This window comes from Penicillium manginii (assembly GCF_028828005.1).
Source record: "Penicillium manginii strain IBT 31320 chromosome Unknown utg000001l:1.0-3466041.0:1.0-3467806.0, whole genome shotgun sequence".
NCBI lineage: Eukaryota > Fungi > Ascomycota > Eurotiomycetes > Eurotiales > Aspergillaceae > Penicillium > Penicillium manginii.
The window spans coordinates 164290-186751 of record NW_026643102.1 but is presented as its reverse complement, the minus strand read 5'-3'; the positions used below and the strand labels follow the sequence as shown (position 1 = coordinate 186751).

The 22462-nt window shown below is 46.0% G+C and overlaps 5 protein-coding genes across 5 annotated transcripts; 2 read left to right on the top strand and 3 right to left on the bottom strand.

Annotated features, from left to right (window-relative positions):
* Nucleotides 1-427: 427 nt before the first annotated feature.
* On the top strand, nucleotides 428-1952 carry N7533_000058 (MFS transporter; the record flags this gene model as incomplete). Its single annotated transcript, XM_057096708.1, has 4 exons — nucleotides 428-527; nucleotides 584-1179; nucleotides 1237-1398; nucleotides 1458-1952. The coding sequence occupies 4 exons, from the start codon at nucleotides 428-430 to the stop codon at nucleotides 1950-1952; spliced, it is 1353 nt and encodes a 450-aa protein (XP_056965201.1).
* A 64-nt stretch (nucleotides 1953-2016) lies between these two features.
* On the bottom strand, nucleotides 2017-3688 carry N7533_000057 (uncharacterized protein; the record flags this gene model as incomplete). Its single annotated transcript, XM_057096707.1, has 2 exons — nucleotides 2017-3467; nucleotides 3616-3688. The coding sequence occupies 2 exons, from the start codon at nucleotides 3686-3688 to the stop codon at nucleotides 2017-2019; spliced, it is 1524 nt and encodes a 507-aa protein (XP_056965200.1).
* A 4624-nt stretch (nucleotides 3689-8312) lies between these two features.
* On the bottom strand, nucleotides 8313-9894 carry N7533_000056 (MFS transporter; the record flags this gene model as incomplete). The annotated part of the gene is made up of 3 exons (XM_057096706.1): nucleotides 8313-8459; nucleotides 8512-9537; nucleotides 9592-9894. 3 exons carry the CDS (start codon nucleotides 9892-9894, stop codon nucleotides 8313-8315), a joined length of 1476 nt encoding a protein of 491 aa, XP_056965199.1.
* Nucleotides 9895-10616: 722 nt separating this feature from the next.
* N7533_000055 (amidohydrolase family protein) lies at nucleotides 10617-11675 on the bottom strand (the record flags this gene model as incomplete). The annotated part of the gene is made up of 3 exons (XM_057096705.1): nucleotides 10617-10753; nucleotides 10802-11572; nucleotides 11624-11675. The coding sequence occupies 3 exons, from the start codon at nucleotides 11673-11675 to the stop codon at nucleotides 10617-10619; spliced, it is 960 nt and encodes a 319-aa protein (XP_056965198.1).
* Nucleotides 11676-15637: 3962 nt separating this feature from the next.
* N7533_000054 (amidohydrolase family protein) lies at nucleotides 15638-16456 on the top strand (the record flags this gene model as incomplete). The annotated part of the gene is made up of 1 exon (XM_057096704.1): nucleotides 15638-16456. The coding sequence occupies one exon, from the start codon at nucleotides 15638-15640 to the stop codon at nucleotides 16454-16456; it is 819 nt and encodes a 272-aa protein (XP_056965197.1).
* Between the last annotated feature and the right edge of the window lie 6006 nt (nucleotides 16457-22462).

Sequence of the window (22462 nt, the reverse complement as noted above, 5' to 3'; positions counted from 1 at the left end):
GGATTGGCTTGAATGATTGAAGACTGAGTCGCAGCTGAATCATGATGAATTTATAAGAATTCCAACTTCCAAAGTGGTCCCTGATGATCTCCGCAATGGCCGCCCTCAACATCTTAACTCCGCAATATTTGCACGATCTCCACTCCGTGCGGCGTTAACTTGATGAGTGATGTTCATTCCGTGCGGCGATAAGTTTTTGGATGGCAGAAACAGTCGGAGCATATTCCCATGCATTTGCCGCCGTGTCAGACTGTCATGGTAAAATTATGACTTTACTCAGAGTGGACAGATTTGACTCAAACACAGCTTCACGCTCAACCACCTGGGCATACACCGTTCGCAATTCCCATTCCTACATTATCTTTGAGTCTACTAGGACTCCCTCTCTAGGTCCGTTATTATTGACAGAAATCACTTCATAGTGAAAATGCCCTCTGAAAAACCATCGCAAGCCTTGCCTAGCGAACTTGAAGTCTCGAGTGCAGATCGTGAAGACTGTCACAGTCAAGATGATTCAAAGGTTGAAAGTCCCAAATCCCTCCCCAGGGAGGCCCTCTTTATCACCATCATCTGTTCCTCGCAGCTTCTCACTCAAGCCGGACTTGCCCTCAGCATCGTGCCACACACATCATCGGACGCTCCTTTGACATCGACAACCAGCCTGGAAAAATAAGCTGGATCTCTTCTGGATACTCCCTCACCGTCGGCACCTTCATCCTCATTGCAGGCCGCTTCGGTGATATCTTTGGACATAAGCCGCTCTTCGTAGGGGGCTATGTCTGGTTCGCCTTTTGGTCTTGTCTGGCCGGTGTTGCTGTCTATAGCGGCCCCAGCTTCTTCATCTTTTGCCGTGCCATGCAGGAAATTGGTCCAGCTTTCCTACTCCCCAACGCAATAGCCATTTTCAGTCGCTGCTATGACCCGGAGTTTCGTCAAAATATGATTTTCTGCCTGTTCGGAGCCACTGCTCCTGGCGGCTTTTCGCTTGGTGCCGTTTTCTCCAGCCTGCTTGCTCATAGACTCTGGTGGCCTTGGTCGTATTGGGTCCTTTGCTTTGCATGCCCCATGTTGGCTGCCTTGGGGTTCCTCGTGATACCTGCAACTCCAGCCCCGATAACGCCAGAGTCTGAAAGCTCCAGTGTCTGGAAGCGCATCGATGTCGCGGGCTCCGTCGCCGGTGTAGCCGCTCTCGTCCTTTTCAACTTTGCTTTGAACCAAGGCCCCGTCATCGGCTAGACGACACCATATACCTACTTTGTCCTGGTGGAGAAGAGAGCAAGTCATCCGCTGATTCCCTTTGGTGTCCTGCGCATCGATTCCCTCTTCACCCTGGCCTGCATCAGCGCCGGCTGGTCCAGCTTTGGCATTTTTGTATTCTACGCACTGGACCTCCTCGAGGTCCTCAGGGAACAGACACCCCTTCTCACCCCTGCACAAATGACGACCATCGCCATAAGTGGGCTATTTGCTGCGCGCGCCACGGGTCTCTTTTTAAACAACTGCCGCACCTCGACAGTAATGCTGATCTCCATGACCTTCTTCCTCATTGGGGTGTCATTTTCGCGACGATGCCTGTTGGCCAAATCTACTGGGCGCAGACATTCGTGGGAATTCTTGTCCTTCCATGGGGCATGGATTCGTCGTTTCCCGCTGCCACGTTTATCCTTAGTCGAGCTATGCCGCGCCAACATCAGGGTTTGGCTGCATCGCTGGTGACTACGTTTGTAAACTATTCTATATCAATTGGGCTTGGCTTTGCCGGTACTGCCGAGGGCCAGGTCAATGGTCAAGGGAAAAATGTTTTACAGGGCTACCGTGGGGCGTTTTACATGGGTGTTGGGCTCGCCGGCTTCGGTGTAGTTGTTGCTCTGATTTTTCGTTTTGCGGAACGGTTTCATATAAAGATAGAAGGGGTGCAGGAGAAGATCGAATCGCAGGAAACAGTCGTTTAGGTATCATTAATGCAATAATGTTTCATTTCTTTCGATTCCTTGAAGTTTAACTCCTACTGTTAGTTTACATCTCCAAGTCGGGAAACATCGACAGATATGGCTCCACGAGAAACTGGTCCCAGTCCACTCCCCAGCCAACAAGATCTGGCACAGCGGTGTCGGGGTTGGGTTCCGGTGGTGGTTGAAAGGCTTCGTATACTGCCTCAACAGCTTCTAGCTGCAAAAGTTCCTTTCGTTTCTTTGCGATATTAAGACTAAGAAGATGCCGTGCTATAGAGAGTGCCTGTCGGGTGAGTGCTGTATCCGTTGCCCTGACAAGATTCTCTAGCGTCTTAAAAGCAGCAGAAATATGAGCTGATGAGGATGGAGTATCGATAGCCAGCAAGATACAAGCATATTGGAAGACACTACCGATAACATTCCATAGTAGACGACCTTGGCTGGCAAGCTGCTCAGCTGCCTGTAGTCCATCCCTGCCGCTATCGATAACAACCTGGATACTTTGATCCGTAATACCTGCCTTGAACTGGTAAATGCGTCGATAGAAACAGAATGCAAGGTCCGCCTTGGTGGCGACCAAGAACGGATGCGTAAAATGTAGTTTGCTCAATACCATAAGGCGCTCAGAGAGATCCTCGTTTGGATCCCTTGGAAATGCAAGTTGAGAGTCAAGTTGGAACGGAGAGTTTGGCGACGGGATAATTTGGATGATTTGCACAAATTGGTCAGCAACAGAGCCTGGGGTCGCAATGATCGCCTGTGTAGAAACGGCTGCAAATGTTACTGCCGACCGATCGCACTCGTAGGAGAGCATCTGATGTGCGGCCCACAGAATCCAGAAGATACGCCTCAGCCGGTCCGCATCATGACCAAGAGCAGCGGCACCAGCGACAGATGCTATACGTTGGATGTTTTCTTCCTTATACAGCCCGACGACTTCGCAGAGGTGCATGAGCGTGCAGGAGGCGATCCAGGCACTACTCGGTCGCGTTGTGGCCCGGAGATAGAACAGCCGCATGCCCCACGCAATGACATGATCGACGCTCAGCATTCGCATCGAGGCCGGATCATCGAGAATAGCTTTGGCGTACTGCAGTAGGTCCGACTCGCGGGAGTACCTAACTGAAGAGAGGAAGGATCCGACTGCAGCAACACCAGCAGCTATAGCACCAAAGGCGACGGGCGGACTTCCAGGCCCATGATAATACTCACGACACCTCTGAGCATATATCCTAGGGCCAATGACATCTAGAATGGAGCCCATTGTAGTGAAGTACACGTTTGAGTAAAATGTGAGGTTTTCCTCAGAGATTAGGCTGCCCAGCATGCCATACGTGTTGGAAGCCTCTTCCGGGCGAATGCCAAAGTTGTACGCAGTTGAATTGACCTTGGGAGGGTTGTCAGACCCGAGAGCCAGGCCTAATATATGAGGGAAGGCCATGGCTGCTGATGCGCCAGTGTATCTGGACTTGTGCTCCTCGAAAATGCCGGGGCTCTTGCCAGTGGACGGGCTGACTTCATTTTCCACGGGGGGGTTGGATTTTCATGTTAGGTCCCTCGAGAACAGGACGCTTGATCACTGGGGGATCCGAAGTCCCGTTGATGTCGTCCTCGTAACTGCATTGATATTGGTAGGAGGAGCACGTTCCACACGGATACTCACCATCGCATTTTCGCTTACGCTGGTGGCACGGATTGCAAGCTTTTCGAGCACGCTTGCGCTTGTGTATGGGCATATTGAGAGTTCTATATCATCATGGCATTTCGAACATGAAACACTTGATGAGAGAGAACTCAAAGATTCAAAAATAGAAACAAAACAAAGAGAAGATACGCTGACTCAGTAGAATGACTAAGCCGATCAAAACAGATAAGCTGTTTCAATTTCAGGGTGATTACAGGATAATTACCGGGTATCGATACTCCGAACATTCCCAATCATTAGTCATACTCCTCTTTGGGTATAGCCTACCGGTACGTATGTAATGCCTCTGTACTGCAGCCTTGTCATCCCCCAAAGTTGAAACTATTCCTACAGAAATTACCAACTCCTAGCGACTCATGCCGACTAAATGATTAGCTATAAGTGACTTTCATTTGCATATCAATTCATTTTAATCTTGTCTATCTATACCAATGCACCCATGAACAGAAGAACTTGGAGAGGCGGCGTTGCGACCGTGGGGACTTGAAGTTGCGTTGTAGCTGGATGAAAGCTTGTATATGGAATGCTAGTAACGCTGGCCGGTTTGATAGTAGTCAGCGGTCCCTTCATTTTCGAAGGTTCTCGTGTGATAATCCAACTGGGTATAGGTATCCCATAAATTCTCCAAAAAGCTGAAAACTTCAATGGATTCCTGCCTTCCGAGGTTGAAATTTGAAATCTGGCCGGAGCGCCCAGGAGGGAAGTATATAGTAGTCGACCTCAGGAGTCACGGTGTGCGTACATCAAGAAGAACAAATAAGTATTTGCTCACTGGCTAATGGAGCACAATTCCTTCCTCGAGATAAATAGATTCACCGAATGTGGCAAGTCGGTCCTATGCTCACCAGGGATTCAACGCATACCACGGGAGACGCGGGGATGGCACAGCACGGGAATCGTATTTTATTTTTATTTTTCCTGGCTTAGTCTTCACGCTATAATGACAAGCCGTGATGAGCTTGATATTCGCAAATCCTTGGATCCTTCTCCGGATCAGAACATTGATATGAAAAACTCAGATGTTGACAAAGATAAACTATTGGTTTTTCTTTTAATACATCTCGAAATGAGTTGGCCAATTTTGGAATTACAACATCCCTGACTATGGTTCCAGGCAACGCGGAACCTACTATACAGCCGGCATACAATAGCTATTTTAAATTCATTACTTACACCCAAGCTAGACCACTGCCGAGAAAACTTATGCCGAATGTTTCCGGCTATCAATTATATCGTTGCACCGACGAAGACAGTCAAGACTGCGGCATATGTAGCCACTATACCCAAAACGTCAAGCTCTGTCGCAGAAAAATATACTGAAATCATTGCAACCAAAAGGGTCCCAATACATGTCGTTAATAAGGCTGTCGCAAGATCCCTCTGGAGGCTCATTATTATCATCGGGCCTATAAACGAAATCGCACCAGCGAAAGCTACGGCTAATCTGGTATAGGCTGTTCTCAGTCGTTGGGAACGATTCCTTTGCCAGACTTCCTTGAGTGTAGTCCGCTCTCTTTTTATCAGCCTCCAATCAAGCCCAGACCTAGCGAATTCTGCAAGCCAAAGCGTCTCGCCACTATCAACAAGAATTTTGGAGCTGACCAGGTCATCTGGACAAACGCCTTCCATTAAAGGAAGATATGCTCGCTCATTCATATGTTCAAGATCATGGATAGCCACGGCTAGAAGGCTGTTGTTAGATTTGATGTATTTCAAAGAATATTTAGATAGCCCTACCGTGTTCGTGAAGGAAACGGCCTATTCGTAAGAGTTGTTCAGGCTTGGTTATCTCATTATGCCCAAGTGATTTCATTTCATCCAGCAAATGAAATTCCAAGTAGCGAATGTGAAGCTTTGATAACTTCCGGAAATCAAGAACGGTATCTTGTAGTGCTGTTGTATTAAGCTCTTCGCAGCTTAATCCATTATAGGCGTGCATAAAACCTTCATGGGTGGTTTGGCTACCGCTGTCCTGTGATGACTGACCACTCCGTAAACCATGACTCTCATTTGTGCTTTCTTCACTCATAATGAAAGTAAATGATAAATATTTACAGAGTGTAGTATAAAAGTGAATCAAGTTGTAGGAACTCTATATCGTACATATTTAAACTTTGGTCGAGATATTTCGTCAGACTGACATAAGACTGTTTTTTCTGTACTCTCACGCGCTCCGCCCTGCCCTTCTCTGCTTGCCTTCGCCTGCTTGCTGCCGCCACTCGCGGCCTGTAGGGTTCACCCCTGTAACTTTACGGCCCAAAATGTCGTGCGGGTGTTCAACCATCACGCCCGCCAGCTTCCCTCCTCTTTCTCTACTACCTGTGCACCATAGGGCGTTCGCGCCTTTCTCATTATGGAGTGGAGAAGATCATCCATGGCTCTCTCTAGCCATCGCTGTATTTGTTGTTATCACCAACTAGGTACCATGGACACAGATAAGTGAATAGTTTTCATGCTCTCAAAGCAAAGGTTGATTGATTCATGTATGATAGATGTCTCCGGTTAGGTTCAAAGTTACCCTTGAATCCCATACACCGGAGCCGTCGCCCAGAGCAAGTTTACGTACACCAAGCGGAGAGATGTGATCTATCAGTCGCCAGCGACAGGGTACCGCCTTCTTGCTTCGGTAGAAGAATATGTCCCGGCAAAAATGTTGAAGGATTAATTTTGAGGACTCGTTGAAGTGGATCGTTGAGGAGTCGTTCCACTTTGACATCTCCCATGGTCATCTCTTCTCAATACTTTGAACAACCCCAGGAAATCTTCTTGACGAGGTAGGAAATCAACGCTCCAATCCAGTATCAGTTTTTTTCGGTAGTACAACTTGCTGCATTTGGTTCCACATCGGCAACAGGCGGAATCAGAATGACCCGGAGGTTTTGTTACATAGGAATACCAAAGATAACTGCCGAGTAGACATACGTAGAATGGGAAGGTCAGCTATAATAAAAGACCCTCAAAAATTGACGCATGAATGTACAGCACAAGACGCAGGACATATATTCCATCACTTCACCTCATAGTCTCACATACAAAGAAGCACAGCGAGCTACCCGAGAAAATCACGATCCTATCAGTGGTAATATTTTCTCGAGAACGACAGAATTCTCCCTCCGGAGAACCCACCGGCGAATCCACCAAAGTATGCAGAATGCAGAGGACACTCTACCTTTGCTAAGCCGGACCCGCACGACCTAGTCATCGCGGGAAACCAAGCCTATATCCATGACAGAGCCGCCCGGGAAACACACCGTTTGAACACCGGTCGCCAGGTACTAATATTTACTGGAGGCGCAGGATGGGAATACTCGCAGAGAGACTGAAGATGGTGGTGACATGAAGATGCTATGGAGAGAAGCTATCTACAGGGCAGGCACGGTGGACACCGGCTGACTCAGCAACCTGGGGCCTGAGCCCTCAGGCCTCAGTACTCCCCCGCAGGCTGTGGACAGCGTGCACCACAATAAGAAGCAATCTATCGATTACTTGAAAAAGAAGTTATTCCCTATCTAGACTAGTGTATCCCGAATAGGTTTAGCTCCCTATTTAACTAATAGCAAGGTACTAAGGCTATAAAAACGAGGGCAAACTAACAGTATCTTTATACTCCGGATTTACGATAAAATAGGCCTAGATTCCTTTATCCTATCTATTTGTATCCCTATTATCCTCCTATATATTGTATACGTTATTGGTGGCGGTTTAGGGTATTATTAGTGTTAGAATTACTATCTGATGTTATATAAGGTAGAGTTTGTCAAGGAAGTAGTTAAATATTGTAGAAGAAAGAGATTTAGTAAGTCTATCTGTAATATTATCTAAACTTATAATTAGTAATATAATGTTTTCTTTATTCTTAAAGTTTCTTTAAGAATTAGTCTCTATTACTATTCATATATATTATTGATTAATTCTCCTCTTCTTTAATTACTATCCAATATCTTACCTAGTTATAGGTCTCTACCCTATCCCTTAGTAATTGCTATTACATAGCTCCAAAACCCTAAGGTAGATTCTCCTGGTTATACCCCAGGGCCTTAACCAAAAGAATTTAAGGTTTTAGATAATTTAGGGTTAACTCATACAACTACTATAGGAGACTATAGATCTTAAGATTAAAAATACTTAGAGATTCTATACCAACTCAGAACTTACTTAAATTTTAGAAGAATCGTACGAGAAAAAGGCCTTGCAGTCTACCCTATAGGGTGAATTCTGCCCATACTTAAGAACTTTTGACCGCCATACAGTCAGGTAGACTGCACCAGGTCCCTTGGGTTAGGTACTATTTAAGTGATATTCGTCTCAGAGTTATATACCGTATTGATACCATCGTAAAGATTTAGTCGATAATTCCGTATGGGACAGTAAAAAAGCTTTATTGAAGACTCGAGCGAACACGAATGCGTCGCACGTGGGCTTCAGGGGTAGACAGAAGATGGTCTATAGTCTATAAAGCTTGTTTGAACAGTTGCTTGAGCCCACCTTCTTGGCGAGGACTTATCGGAGAGGGGATGGAAACAGACTGAGTTTGGCTCTAATTTGAATATTTTGACCACGATAATTCAAAATATGTAGAAGAAGGTTCAAAAAGCCTTGCAAATTACTCGGCATGTTTGAAATTATTTTTGATCGAAATTATTGAAACCGAAATTCTAGCCTTCGAGTCGTCGACGCGAAGATGTGATCTGGACAATCAGAGTAGGAATCATTCCACCGACGACCACTAGCCCACACATGACACCTGCCGTTCCGGTAAACTTCAATGTACTGAACATATAGGGGAAATAGAATGGGCCGGTCTAGAGAAAGTCAGTCAGGACGAAAATCATGAAGATATAGTCGAGAACCTACAAAACCGTAAAGCAGTCTGATAACGTTAAAGAATACGCCAATGGCCGCAGAATTTTCGGGGCAAATATCCACGGCAAATGCGGTGAGGATAGTTGACTGGATCTGGTTACCAAAACTAGCAACGGCAATGCCCACACATGGAGTAATATTCCAAGTTGTCGTCTTTTGTAATTGAAATCCCCAAATCAAAAGCCCGGCAATGATGGTCAGGAAGCCAATGTACGTCAGCCACAGGCGGTCTGAGGGATGGACATGGCCTCTACGCCTTCGACATACTTTCATGAAGTAGTCAGACATTGGGCCAGCTAGCTGCTCTCCAATGAAACATCCAATAATCACGGAGATAAACTGGAGACCTGTTTGCTCAGCGTTGAGCCCAAACCTCTCCCCGAAAGTGATTGGCATTTCAACAACGAAAATGATGTTTCCGTAGCAGAACGTTACAGCAGTAGCCAAAGCCACTGCTAAGATCTGGGGCTTATAGATCAGCACGAAAGGAGAAAAGAAATCCCGCACAGTGATTGGGCGCGAATTGAGTCTCTTCGGCACCAATTCCATCAGATATTTCTTGATGCCTGAATCTCGTCTCTCTGTGATGGAATGCTCGCTTTCGGCGAAATAGAGCGTCTCACCACCAAAAATGAGATAGGCAGCCGCTTGAATGAAGTTCATGATGGCATAGATCCAGAATATCCATTGCACTTGACTGTGTTGCACTACGAACCCCATGATAAAGGGTCCACAGGGCGTACCAAGAATGGTCATCAAGACCCACCAGCCTAGCTTTCTCGCACGTTCATCCGCGGTAGTCAGGTCAACTACCACTGCACTGCCGATCCCGATTGGGGGCGATATGACAATAGCGGTTAATGCCCGGGTAATCATTTGGCCGGCGTAAGTTGTGCACCGAGCGCCCCCAATATTGCACACCAAACTTGCAAGGACGGAGAATATTAGGACATAATGGCGACCGTACCGATCAACAATAACAGTCCAGAATATTGGAGCTATGCCAAGTAATAGGATCTACGATGGCCATTAATCATGAAGCTCAACTGTTCTTTAGAATAATTGACCAACTTGGATGGATATGAGGTAGCTTGCGTCGGGAAGCGATACACGATACAAAGTTGCAAATCCCGCAGCTGCAGGGACAAGCCCTGCAGCCATGAATGTGGAGCTCATAGAGTGGAATGAAACCATCAAAATCATCATGTTTTTCTTCCATTCTGGCCAAGTTTGAATATCGCGCGAGGTAGGTTTTGGCGATGAAGAAGCCTCCTCTGTCTTCGAGCTGGCGGGCCTTTCCGTGCTCCCAGATTCCAATTGTTCAAAGGAGGACTTCTGTTGTGGGTCAGACATCCCAGAAGCAATTATGCTCATGGTGCGAGCTAGGCAGGTATTGAGATGATGAAATAACAGAAGTTGAGTTTCAAGGAAGTCTTAAGATGCTAAGTCAGATCATGAGCACTGAGTATTCAGTCTTGTCCAACTCGGACCTAGAGTCAATTTATGTCTTCCTTTGTAGATCACACCCCGCATCGTGTAGTTTGCTTCAAGACATCGGTGGAGTCAATATTCTGCCGCGAAGGGCACCGATTCAGGTTTCGGATCTCATTCCGGGGGTCTAAGAATCTTGCCCTCGCTTCGGAGCGGCTTCCGTAGAAAGCGGGGTTTCCTACTCAGGAAATGATAGGCAAGATAATGTGTGTCAAACTCAACAGAGAGCTTGTTAGGATAAGATTGGCCTTTATTTCAATTGAACGCCTTCTTGGGCCCTCACTGTCTCCCAGCGTAAGTTGGGACCAGATGGAATTAGGCCCGTTTTGGTAGACTAATGTGCATCATAGTCCTTACTCTACCAACATTATCGCCAGCACAGACTCATATTCTTTTTAAGCCTCGAACAACCTAATCCCCCATTTAAGACAAGATGCAGAGGGTCTAGCAGAAATTAAATTCATTCGATATTCCATGACATGGGTCTATAAAAAATCCAGTTGGAATCTCCCTGTTCATCCATGATCCCCAGCTTGAAACTAGCTTCTGGCAAAATTGAAAGGGCAATGATCGAGGAAGACTTCGTCGTTCCGTTGATGAAAATATTACTCGGTCTTCGAGAAAATTGCTTCTGCGTTCTTGAAGTAGATCTTGTCCCGCAGATCTTGGTCTAGAGGGAATTCGTCCAAAGCTTGCTTGAAACCAAGTGTTTTATCGGGAGAGGCGTAAGGGTAATCGGAGCCTATACCATGCGTCAGTGATAGTCAGAGAATTATTTTCCGCCACTGACCATAAGTAATGTGGTCACGTGGAATCATTTCCAGGACCAACTTTAGCACAGCCTCCGAGCTGGAAAGAGCTAGGTCGAAGTAGAACGATCGGAAATCTTCCATAATTTCTTCAGAGCTCTTCCCGTAAATACGAGCTGTGACAGCTGCTTCTTGTGATACAGTACATATCCGAGTGATCAAAAATGGCAGGGTACCTCCGGCATGAGAGAGGATCACTTTACACAGTGGGTAGCTCCTTTTGGTGTTGGTGATGATCATATCAACAGCCGTCCTTGTAGTCTCGTGGGGGTAATCGATGGCTGGTTGCGGAAGAAGGGGATTAACCCGGGCCGTATCGGCGGGATGAGTCGGGTGAATGAAGACCACAGCGGTCCTGGTGTTTAACTCTTCCCAAATAGGCTTGAAGGCTGCGTCTCCGAGGTATTGGTTTCTTGGACCGTATCTTGTGAACAAAGTGACACCCTCAGCCTTCAAGACATCGAGGGTATATCTAATTTCCGCTAGGGCTCCCTCGGTATCGAGAAGGCACGGCAAGGCTGCAAAGAAACCCCATTTCTTGGGATCTTTGTTTCTCAGAGAGGCGGCGTATTCGTTCGCCTTGCGGGCTAAAGCCCTTCTCTCCTCGTCGGTAGGGGCGATGACTGCTCCGGGGGCAGTCAAAGATAAGATCGATTTTGTTGAACCATTCCTTTGCATGGATGCAAGAGAGCCCTGAAGCGTCCAGGAAGGTGTTGGCCAGCCAGAGGGATCGCCCCCAGCGTCTTCAACGGCTACAGCTCTTATTTAGTAGAAAGTGATCATTGCTCAATGCATCTACATACCTTGCGCATAGAAGTCGGGCACGAAGTGGTGGTGGGTGTCAATAAGGCTCATCTTTATGTGCGCGAATGGTGATCAGTTGATTTTTACTCACAAAGTGTAAAGAGGAAATAGGCCTTTATAGAACTTGGCGACAAGTGGGTACTTTGATGGGGCCATCAGCTGGCGAAGTGCCGCATTTCCGGATGCCGAGCTACCCGGAAGCTGACCCGAAGCTCGACTAGATGTGCACAATTACCGAGATCTAAAGCTCACTCCACAAAAGGTTCGTTTAAATCGTATGAAACGATGGTTTTAGGTGCGAGGTGTTTTTCCCTCGCTCAGTACTAAGCTTTTTGGTGCTCAATGTCACTCTCGGTGAATGAGTCAAGCGACCTCTCATATTTTCAAGCCGAAAGCAGGAAACACATGAAATGTTACCCTAGAAGGAGAAATACAACACGGGTATTCAACTAATGACTAAACCAGGATAGCCTTCAGTTTAAATTGCTACAGCTATATGAAAGGCTTGAAGGAAAATCTCAACATTTAATATGCTGGAGAGACGGCTGATGCAGCTGTGGTCAACAGTTATCTAGACATAGAGAACTTCAATGGGTCATGTGCAAACGTTATTCTAGTTCAACCTCTTCTATTAGCCCCCCCAGCTTGGTCAAAGTATAAATATTTCACTCACCTAATTTCGTATCTAGTTCGTGCTAATCAATACCGAGCCAGAAGCTGAACATGAAGTCCAAGAGGTCTTCGCTTCAAAAGCTCGGCACTGGCATGTCCTCATTACGCAAAATTTTCTGTACGGTTATTTGATTGGCCACAAGGTTGCTTGGACACAATTACAAACGCTGATCCAGGTAAGTGGTTTCATTGGGAGATAGCAAAATTGACATGATCTAAGACAAGCTTTGGTATTTCTGTAAGCCGGGGGTTTCTACTTAACGGTATTCAATCACATCTAGAAGGCTAAGTCAAAAATAAAAGAACCTCGAGATAATTTCATTTCATAATATGAAGATCCGCCCTTTATCAAGAAAAGTCCAACGGCAGGGGTCCCTTGCCCCTTATACTGACTTGGAGTTATAGCTTTCCAATTCTGCGAATGCTTTCAAAATCTCTGGGATAGATCATTCTGCGAAAATCAATGTTTCCAGAAATATTGAAATCCGACAAAAGCTTCTTCAGCTTCGGGGCACGGCAATGCTAGTCGAGAAGCAAGTAGCACATCGGATCATCCAAAGTAAGACATTTCGGGGTTGGGAATGCGGTGAAACGGCAGCGTGGCCGATGCTACTTACAACCCGACGACATCGTTGAAAAAAGCTTCCAGGAAGATGACAAGTTCGCGCTTTCGATGTCCGGAAAGAGCCACTTCTGAAGGAATTGGAAGGCATGATTCTCAAGGTGGCGTTGAATGACCTACAAAATAGCATGTTGGGCAGGGAATGGAACAGAGCTCAATAGAAATATGGGTAACGAGCTGAAGCGCTCATAAATACCTGCTTGAGAGATCGAAAACGTCAATGTAACTTATTAGTCAAAAAGGGGCCCGCGAACTTGCCTTCAGATATGTACCAGCCCGCCTTCCATTGGCAGCTTTGATTCTGCTCTGAGATTCTTGAAGTCTCTTCTAAGACAAACTATCTAGCGAGATTGTAATTGGCTTGAGTGTAGATCCTAACGAGCAACACAGCGAGGCCGGAGGTTCCTGAAGCTTATACAAATATGCGCCCTCTGCGTACATATTTTCAGATAGAAGCCTGCAGCTTCTTTGCCGTTGGATACAGGATCTGGGGCTACCTCCTCAGCTTTGATTCAATGGGCCTCATATTTCTACAAAGGATGACCAGTACTGAAAAGCTGCGAGCAACCATTTGCTTTTTTTTCTAACCTCAGCCAGACGGGAATAAATTGTGATTGGCCGTCTCCCTGGAAGATCCCATGGGCCGGGTACATAATGTAATCTCCATATTTCTTCTTGGCCCCCAGCGTACAATTATTTTGGTGTTGTCATCATGGTCGCGTTCAGGCTCTGGATCACAGGAATCTTTATCGTTGTATCTCCGGTCGTATGAGCCCTGTAAATTCCATTCGACTGCATTCATGTTGAGTTGATACCGGATGTCCAGACCTATCAGCGCATTCGTTCTTTTCCCAGAGACCAAACCTACAGAGCCAGTAAGTTTTCCGTACCACGACGGTATGCGCAAGCACTGTGTGGTTTGCTAAACTGCTAAGATTACTTCTGCACATTCTGATCGCAGTAAAATAGGGACAGAAAATGATGGTCATCTCTTGGGTACACATTACTGCGTTGGCAGCGTCGAGGACAATGCTGATACGATATTCCAGTATACCTCGATCTGACTGCAAACCATGGACGAACTCACCGACATTACCGACATGGCCATTCGAAATTTCGTAGCTCCAAACCCACATCTAAAGTGAAATTCCCTGAAAAATAGGCCATGATGAGTATTAAAGTAATAGTACTAGAAATTGAGCCACTAGCTTCGAGTCTACAACGTGGGATCGTCTAGCAATATGTAGAAATGAAGTAGCAAACGAACCAATCATATTCTAATACCTCAAGCATGAAGACATGGTACAATGTGGGACCAGATCCTTTAAACATCACCCTGGGAGGTGATAAAGTAAGCATATCGATCGAAACATTTCAGGTTGGACCAGACTGACCGGCAAAGAGAAGACGGCTTCACGGCTGTTCTTAGAACCAGGTCTTTTGTGCCATACAGGATCCGTGTCTGGCCAACAAATGTCCACATAAAATCTCTTCTGGCTTAGGAAAGTCGCCCGCTCCTGCCGTTTAATGATCGAGCGTTCCTCACCCAACTGTTGAACGAGCTTGACTACCTAGATCAGGATGTTTGTCGCGGTCACAAGTACAAATCAAAGGCATGAGGATAAAAGTTTTCGTGACAATACTGATTTGCAAGGAGCATGTTCTAGATGGTGGGCTTGTTGAAACGTCACTTGCTTGTTGATGGCTTGGTGAGACCAGCGGGGTGAGAACCATGTAGGTGTTGAGAACGTTGAAGATTTCACCGAATATGCGACGTTAAGAAACTCTTTCCGCTCTGTTGAATCATGCGCGTAAATTTTTGCGCTTCTATTCTCCCCCAATGTCAAATATGAATGGTCGCAACTTCTAACGAGGCCGCAGCAGCGAGTCGTAGCAGCAAGGAGCCGCTAAAACATGCCAAGCCAAAGCACTTTGGCGGTGTGCACCATCAAACGCCGCAATAGCCGCCGGCAAGGCATTATTACTACTACTACTACTACGTTCGCGAGACGAAGAGAAAGATGCGCTTTATAGACCGTAGCTTATGGCAGAACCGGATACGGCTATGACATTGAGAGAGGTTTGGTGTACCCTATTCTCATAGCATATGATGTTCATGAATATGTTTCAGTAGCAATACTAGAATGATTCTTACAAACCTTGGGATTCTACCTATGCATATGTAATGAATGCTAAGGATGCCCGGATGATTTCGGTATTTACTTCCTATTGACTCAGCACATTGTGGTCAGCACAAGGGAAATATTTGGCTGGCCTGCAGTTGAGTTTGTCGACCCTACAATACCGTCAAGATTTCATGAGTTTCAGCGTCCGTTGGGCCATGAATTGTTATATCCAGTCCCCGTATCTGAGGTATGATTCACATTACCGATTGAGCGAACTTTATCTGTGGCCTCCAATCAATTTGACCCACCACGAAGTAACCCGCAGATTGTGGGTCCCTCGTCTAAAACCTCGAAAAGTCGGCGCCTGCACGTGCCGCACCTGCCGGGACGTTGTTGATGTAATCTACCAATCCTCTTTATATTCCACCAGGAATGCAGTTTCTCTCCTGCTTTCATTCTAACGCTAAACTTGCGTTACGGCTAATTGATGTTGAAATGCGTTTGATTGATACCCACCATCATTGTGTATTTTTACGCACAAGGCTAGACGGAACCCCTATGATACAACTATGGCCGCAGGAATGAGATTCTGAATGCTATTCTCCTTTCACGCTGTCGAAGCAGCATGCGGAGACCCTCCTGGCTGGCCAACACCTTCCTGGTCACCACATGGCTCAGTCGAGTCAATGAAGAGAAATGGACCCACCAAGGCAATCTTGTCTCTGACAGCTCCTGGTGCCATTATTTCTGACACGGATGGGGGCAGACGGGCTCTGGCCCGCAAGGCAAATGAATATGCCGCTAGCTTGCGTGATAAAGATCCAGGCAAGTGGGGTTTCTTCGCAGCCCTGCCATGTCTGTTAGATGTTGAGGTCACGCTAGCGGACATCAGATACGCGCTCGACATGCTTGACGTGGAAGGCGTTACTATATTCACAAGATACGGACCTTCAAACCACTATTTGGGCCACCAGGACTTCAAGCCAATCTGGGCGGAGCTGAATGTCAGGTGGGCGGTGATTTTCATCCACCCAACTCATCCAGCCGACACTACATGGGTTTGCCTCCTCCTTCCACAACCCACTATTAATTATCCTCATGAGATGACTCGGAAGGTAGTGGACTTGTTCATCACAAACACGAAAATGAGATATCCTGACTCCAAGGTAATCTTATCTCATGCGAGAGGAACTCTCCCATACCTGATCTCTCAAATTTCTACAGTATTTTGCGAAGCCACTGCATTTCGGGCTTATGGGAAGACGTTAGCAGAGATGATAGAGGATTTCCAGTTCTTCTACTTCGATCTAGGTCTCTCAAGGTCGCCAGCTATGCTGAAGCTTGTTTTGAACATGATTCCATACAATCACTTGCTTTACGGTAAGGTCCAGAGCTCTCAAACATGCATCTAAATTATTGGCGCTAATGAAATATGTAGGCTCTAATTATCCATATGCATCTCCTAACAAGACACTAGGGTTCAAACAGCTACTGGATGATTTCCCATGGACCAGGATCTGAGAGACATTATCTGCTTCAAAAACGCGCAATCTATCTTTGCATCGACCGAGAAGACGCAGTCAATCATTTTCGAAAACAAGACGTGACGATTGCTTTTTGGAAACGCGTTTGAATACACCCTGGCGAACGATCTAGATCACAACCTTGTCTGAATGATCATTATATAAATTTTCTTGACGTCGTAAGGAACATCGGCTTTGGTCTCGGAGTTCTGAAGCATCTCATTGCGTAGTTTCACACCCCAATTCTCCAAGATCATACTCTCTGCTCAAGCATGCATAAGTTATATGCAGAGGGATCCTTGCGTTGAAGATGAAATCATGGTACTCCTTTGATACATAGAAACTTCCTAGCCTACTCAAACCCCCAAGGGAAGATTGAAGATTGAAGAGCTCGAGGCGCGTAGAACGTGAGTCTTGCCTAAATCTTTCTCATCCTAGTAACTCCCATCACGAAGTTACACTTGTTGATAAGTATGTTTTATCTAAAAACCACGAAAATATAGTCAGTTCATGTAGCAGCTCTCGGCGGTCGCAATTCCAACGCCGGAACAGGCATCCGATCGTGCTGTCCCGATATATGGAACTCAAGTTTCCGAAACTGGAAGCGGTGGCAGCCCCGCTACAGAGCCCAGTACGGAACCAATTGGTCCGTCTGAGACCCGAAGTATCGCAGAGCACCAATTAAGACTGCCGCATCCTACAATTGAGGCTCAGTGCGATGTGGAGGCTCACACTCCATATGCCAAGATACAAGATCCACACAAGTCATTTGATCCGGCCAGTCACGTTACTGGAATGGGTGCACTAACTACTGCCAATGAGTTCCTTGAGCCAAAGAGCTCAATGCTTTGGTAGTTCGTCAACTGCATCATTTATGGATTTTTTAGCCCATGATGCGGAGCAACAAAATCATCGCGAATCGGCAGCACCACGGAGACATCCGCCATATAGAGCAATTGGCGAATCCCAATTTTGGAGTCGAGATACACCACCAGTCACCAAAAATGATGGTTTCGTTCTCCCACCGCCCGATTTTGCTCATCATCTCCTCGGTTGTTTCTGGGAACGGGTTTATTGCATATATCCGCTCTTTGATCGTCGCAGCTTTCAAGAGGCATACGAGACTTTGTGGATGCCTACACACCGTGCTAAACATCAAACCACGACACTGAACATCGGGCTAGGGGATCGTATGAGCTCAGGCCCTACGTCAAGTGTTTTCATCTGTGCACCAAACACTATGTTCGCGCTTGGTTGTCATTTAACTGATCTTCCAATTCAGGATCGTGAGACAACAGTGTACCAATTCTTCCTTCGGGCGAAGCACCATATCAGCCTAGATATGATCAACATGCACTTTATTGGTGTCGTGCAAATGTTGTTGATCGTTGCATTGTTTCTTCAAAGCACACAGTATCCTCGCCGTTTTTGGAATTCTATCGGGACAGCTTGCCGTCTAGCTCTGGGACTAGGATTCCATGACGCCCAGCCAGAGAAATCGAAGGGCCCGCTAGAGCGGGAAATCCATCGGCGTACTTGACACAGCTGTGTCATGCTGGATATGTCATTAGCTACACTAATCTTTCTTCTTTTATTGATCCGCTTTTCAGAGCCCCTTGGCTAACAGACACAGGACTGTCATGACCTAAGGACGCCCTAGTATGAGAGCCCATCTCAAGAATATACCTTTGCCAGGGAATTTCGACCTCAGAACCCGTAAGGTGACAGAGGAATCTTTGCTCGCTACCTTCTACGTCTTTACAATAATGTTTTATTCGATTTTAGACTGGCTTCATTCGTTCATGCTAGGTCATTGTGCATCGGGATGTATTCAAGCCGCAGTCGACCTTAGCTCTCTAGTTTACGACACACACAAAACATCAACAGCAGATACATGGTGGTATAATGGCTTTTGCAAGTCACAAACATGGACCCCTGAACTATACGAGAATATAGTCCGACTTATGCACAGATACATCCACTGCAGCTATGATTCTGATTATGTCATACAAATGTCGTCTGGGCAAATATTATGAAGATCCCAAGATCTGTCTCGCTTGGGAAAAAGCCAAAACCATCTTACAGCACATGGCTTCGTTTAGAATTTCCGCTCAAAATACGCTGGGGTTTCTTCAAAGGCACTGGGCTCAAGTCCTCCGCAACTCAGATGCGAGTCGATACTCCTCACTCGATAGCCATACGGCATCAACTAACGTGTTTCACCACCGAACCGCCACCACCACCGAGCCGCCACCACCTCAAAAAAATCGCGTCGCGTGTAGCACCCCCATCTTTAAACCACCACTATGCCACCAATTCGTACCGGACGAACGCGCAAACTCATTGAGCAAGAAGGCAGGATCGAACTTGCTATACAGGCGCTAAGAAACAAGAAAATAGCTTCTATTACTGAAGCTGCGCGTGTTTATGAGGTACCTCGTACAACATTACGCGACCGCGTCAAGGGGATCGGTTATCGTAACACCACTCGCGCAAATTGCTCAAAATTGGATAAAATCGAAGAGGATTCGCTTGAGCGATGGATATTGGATCTAGATATGCGTGGCAAGGCCCCTACCTTAGCTATGGCAAAAGAGATGGCCAATATTCTACTTGCTCAGCGCTCTGTCAATACCCCTCCCTTACCACTCGGCAAAAACTGGATATCTCGGTTTGTTGCACGCCGTGAGAAGCTAAAAACCCGGTTTTCACGTCGTTACGCCGCTCAGCGTGCATTATGTGAAGATCCGGAGCTTATTCGCGAGTGGTTCGATCAGTATCGCAACATCATTGCTGAATATGGCATCCTTGACAACGACATCTATAACTTTGATGAAACTGGCTTCGCAATGGGGATCACTAGTACTTCAAAAGTGATCACTAGTCGGGAGTGGCAGGGAAAAAGAAAAGTCGTGCAGCCTGGTAACCGGGAGTGGGTTACTGCAATTGAGTGTATCCATTTGGATGGTGTTCTACCTCCAACGATCATTTTTAAAGCTAAGGTTTTTATATCTGCTTGGTGCAGTATTGTCCCAGACAACTGGCGCTTCGAGGTCAGTAATAATGGATGGACTACTGATCAAATTGGTATTTCATGGCTCGAAAATTCTTTCATCCCATACGTTAAGAAGCGTCAACATGGTGCCTGGTCTCTCCTAGTCATGGATGGCCATGGGAGTCATCTTACCCCTCAATTTGATACTCTATGCATGGAAAACAATATTGTGCCAATCTGCATGCCATCTCATTCATCGCATCTATTACAACCTCTTGATGTAGGTTGTTTTGGTGTATTGAAGCACTTCTATGGTCAGGCTGTGCAAGATCTTGCCCGCATAGGCTCTACAGATATTAAAAAGCTCGATTTCCTTCATCTGTACCCTACAACACGTGCAGCAACATACACAACCTCTACAATTGCTAGCAGTTTTATGGCATCAGGTATCATTCCATATGCGCCTGAGGTAGTACTTTCAAAACTTGAGGTTCATCCCCCGTCACCTACACTACCACCATCACGTGGTAGTGCTAGTAGTCATGAATTTATACCTCATACACCATCAAAAGCTATCAATTTCCGACGCCAGGCAGCATCAATCAAGCGATTACTAGAATATCGAGATATTTCACCCAATAGCGATATATATCAGCAATTGGAGCAGACTACCAAAGGTGCACAATTACTTGCTAATCAGCTTGTAATGCTGACGACTACATATGAGCGTGTAATGGCAGAGAATGGACGAAAGCAGCGAAAAAAGGCCTTACCTAATAAGCAATTGGTATACGAAGGTGGAATGACTGCCGAAGAGATGCAATTACGTCTACAAATTGAGCATGAGCACCAAATGGCAATACCCCCGGTGCCACGGCGTGCTCCGGCAGCTACAGAGACGACGATTAGGAGGCCTGTACAGCGCTGTACTAATTGCAGAGAGCCAGGGCACAAGCGGAATAGGTGCCCGGTTGTGAATAGTGCTTAGTTTTTGCAATATATTATATGGTGGTTGTGTAATATTCAATATATATCGTTGTAATGTAGGTGGGGTGGCGGCTCGGTGGTGGTGGCGGTTCGGTGGTGAAACACGTTACCCCTTGTCTCGGGTATGACCAGACAGAAATACAGGCTCCGTTCTGTAAAAATGAACATTTCCATCCCGAAAGATGAGTGGTGTCGGATGAAATGGGGTGCCTTGTTCCTTTCAAGTTTAATGAATTTCAGGGTTGGTTTCCGCAGCTGGGGATATAGCTCTGGTGTATACCATCTGCAGACATTTGGTGTTCGGCATTTTACCTCGCTGTGCATGTGATCATGTAACAGGATCTCCCATCTTGATAGTATTACTAACCAAACGGAAAATTGTCAATCTCCATATTTGATAAATCTATAGGATAAGTCAAACTGCTCTTTAACGACCGCTGATATGTAAGGCTTTCGTAGTGCACTAAAGAAGGACATAAGATTCAGTAATCGGATAGGGGATCATATTTCTAGATAAGTAGCCGCCTCAGTGCCTGCAGATTTACTCTGTTGTCTAAATGAGAGAAATGAAGGCAATTAGGAAATAAGATGCGACAAATACGTAGGAAGCAGGCCATCTTTCTTTTCTACCGAAACAAATTTATATTCACTCGGCTGTAATTTGTCCCCTTGCCGAAGCCGGGTGGGAGGGTATGATTTTATGTCGAACTTCCGAGCCACCTCACTTTAAAGTCACATTTCGTCTTTGCCAAAAGTTTCTCAATGGCTGGAACATGGCCCTAGCGCAATTTTACCACTTTGAGGTGGCCCTGACAGCAGCTGTCGCAATAAACTACTGGTATTGCAGAGCTGTTGGGCACGAAGCTTGGTTTCTTTTTGTATTCTCATATCATATATCATGATACTTCTGTAAGAGCATAATATCTGGCATTTGCTATAACCCAATTCCGACACTACTGTGTACCTCCAACGAAATCACATTGCCCCTTCATGGAGGAATGGAGGGCCGTAAGAACATCCAAATACAGTTAATGATTTGGGTAATTAGTGTTTTAGGGTTTAGGTTATACTGAATGGTAAAATTAAAGGCTGCTTTTTAATTTCTTCATTGGCATCTTTCAATACAAGCGCTGTTTCCCATCAACAAAGCTGCAGTTTTGATGTTTTAAACGCTTGTGTTGTCGCAGAGTGGGGTAAGCTACTGGTCAAGGATACGCAATAGCATATAGAAGTTGCACGAGGTAATGGCTAGGGTATGGCGTTAGATATACCAGAACAGTGGTGGGATGCGTTAGATGTCATGAACCGGATTATTGTTACAGGAGGTGATCAAGAAGTCTTTCGTGATCATGTTGTGGAATTAATCGATGTCCTATGCCGGAGAACAAATGCAGATGTAATGGGTTTGATATCTTCCACTAAGGTACATGATGGACCCCTGATGGACTTTACGTTCAAAAACTAGCCAGGAGAGTCTGCGCATAGGGTTGCGGCGTGGGTCATTCAAAGCTTCAAAGGCTAGCCTTGACGGTGCATAGCCATCTAAAACATGATGCTTGACAGTGGTGATTGACGATAAGAGCAATGTGACCCTTTTTTATAATAGCACGGTTCAGATGCCCCGAGCCGAAAACATAGCCCAGCTCCATCTTACACTCCCAATCAAATCTCTTTGTCGGCCCCTTTCTTCCTCTAGCAAAACACGTTTATGATTGTTTTTAGCCTACAGTCTTTAGTTCCCGCATTGCGCACCTGCCTTACCGCCCAGTTTCACTTCTCATGTACTCTAGGAAATACATAATAACATGAATTAGTTTGCTAGCTGCAATAAGAAGTTTCTACCCCATGCCATTGTTAACAGCTTGTCCTTCGGACTCTGACCCGACCGACCGAGCGCCTACGTCAAGCGGGAC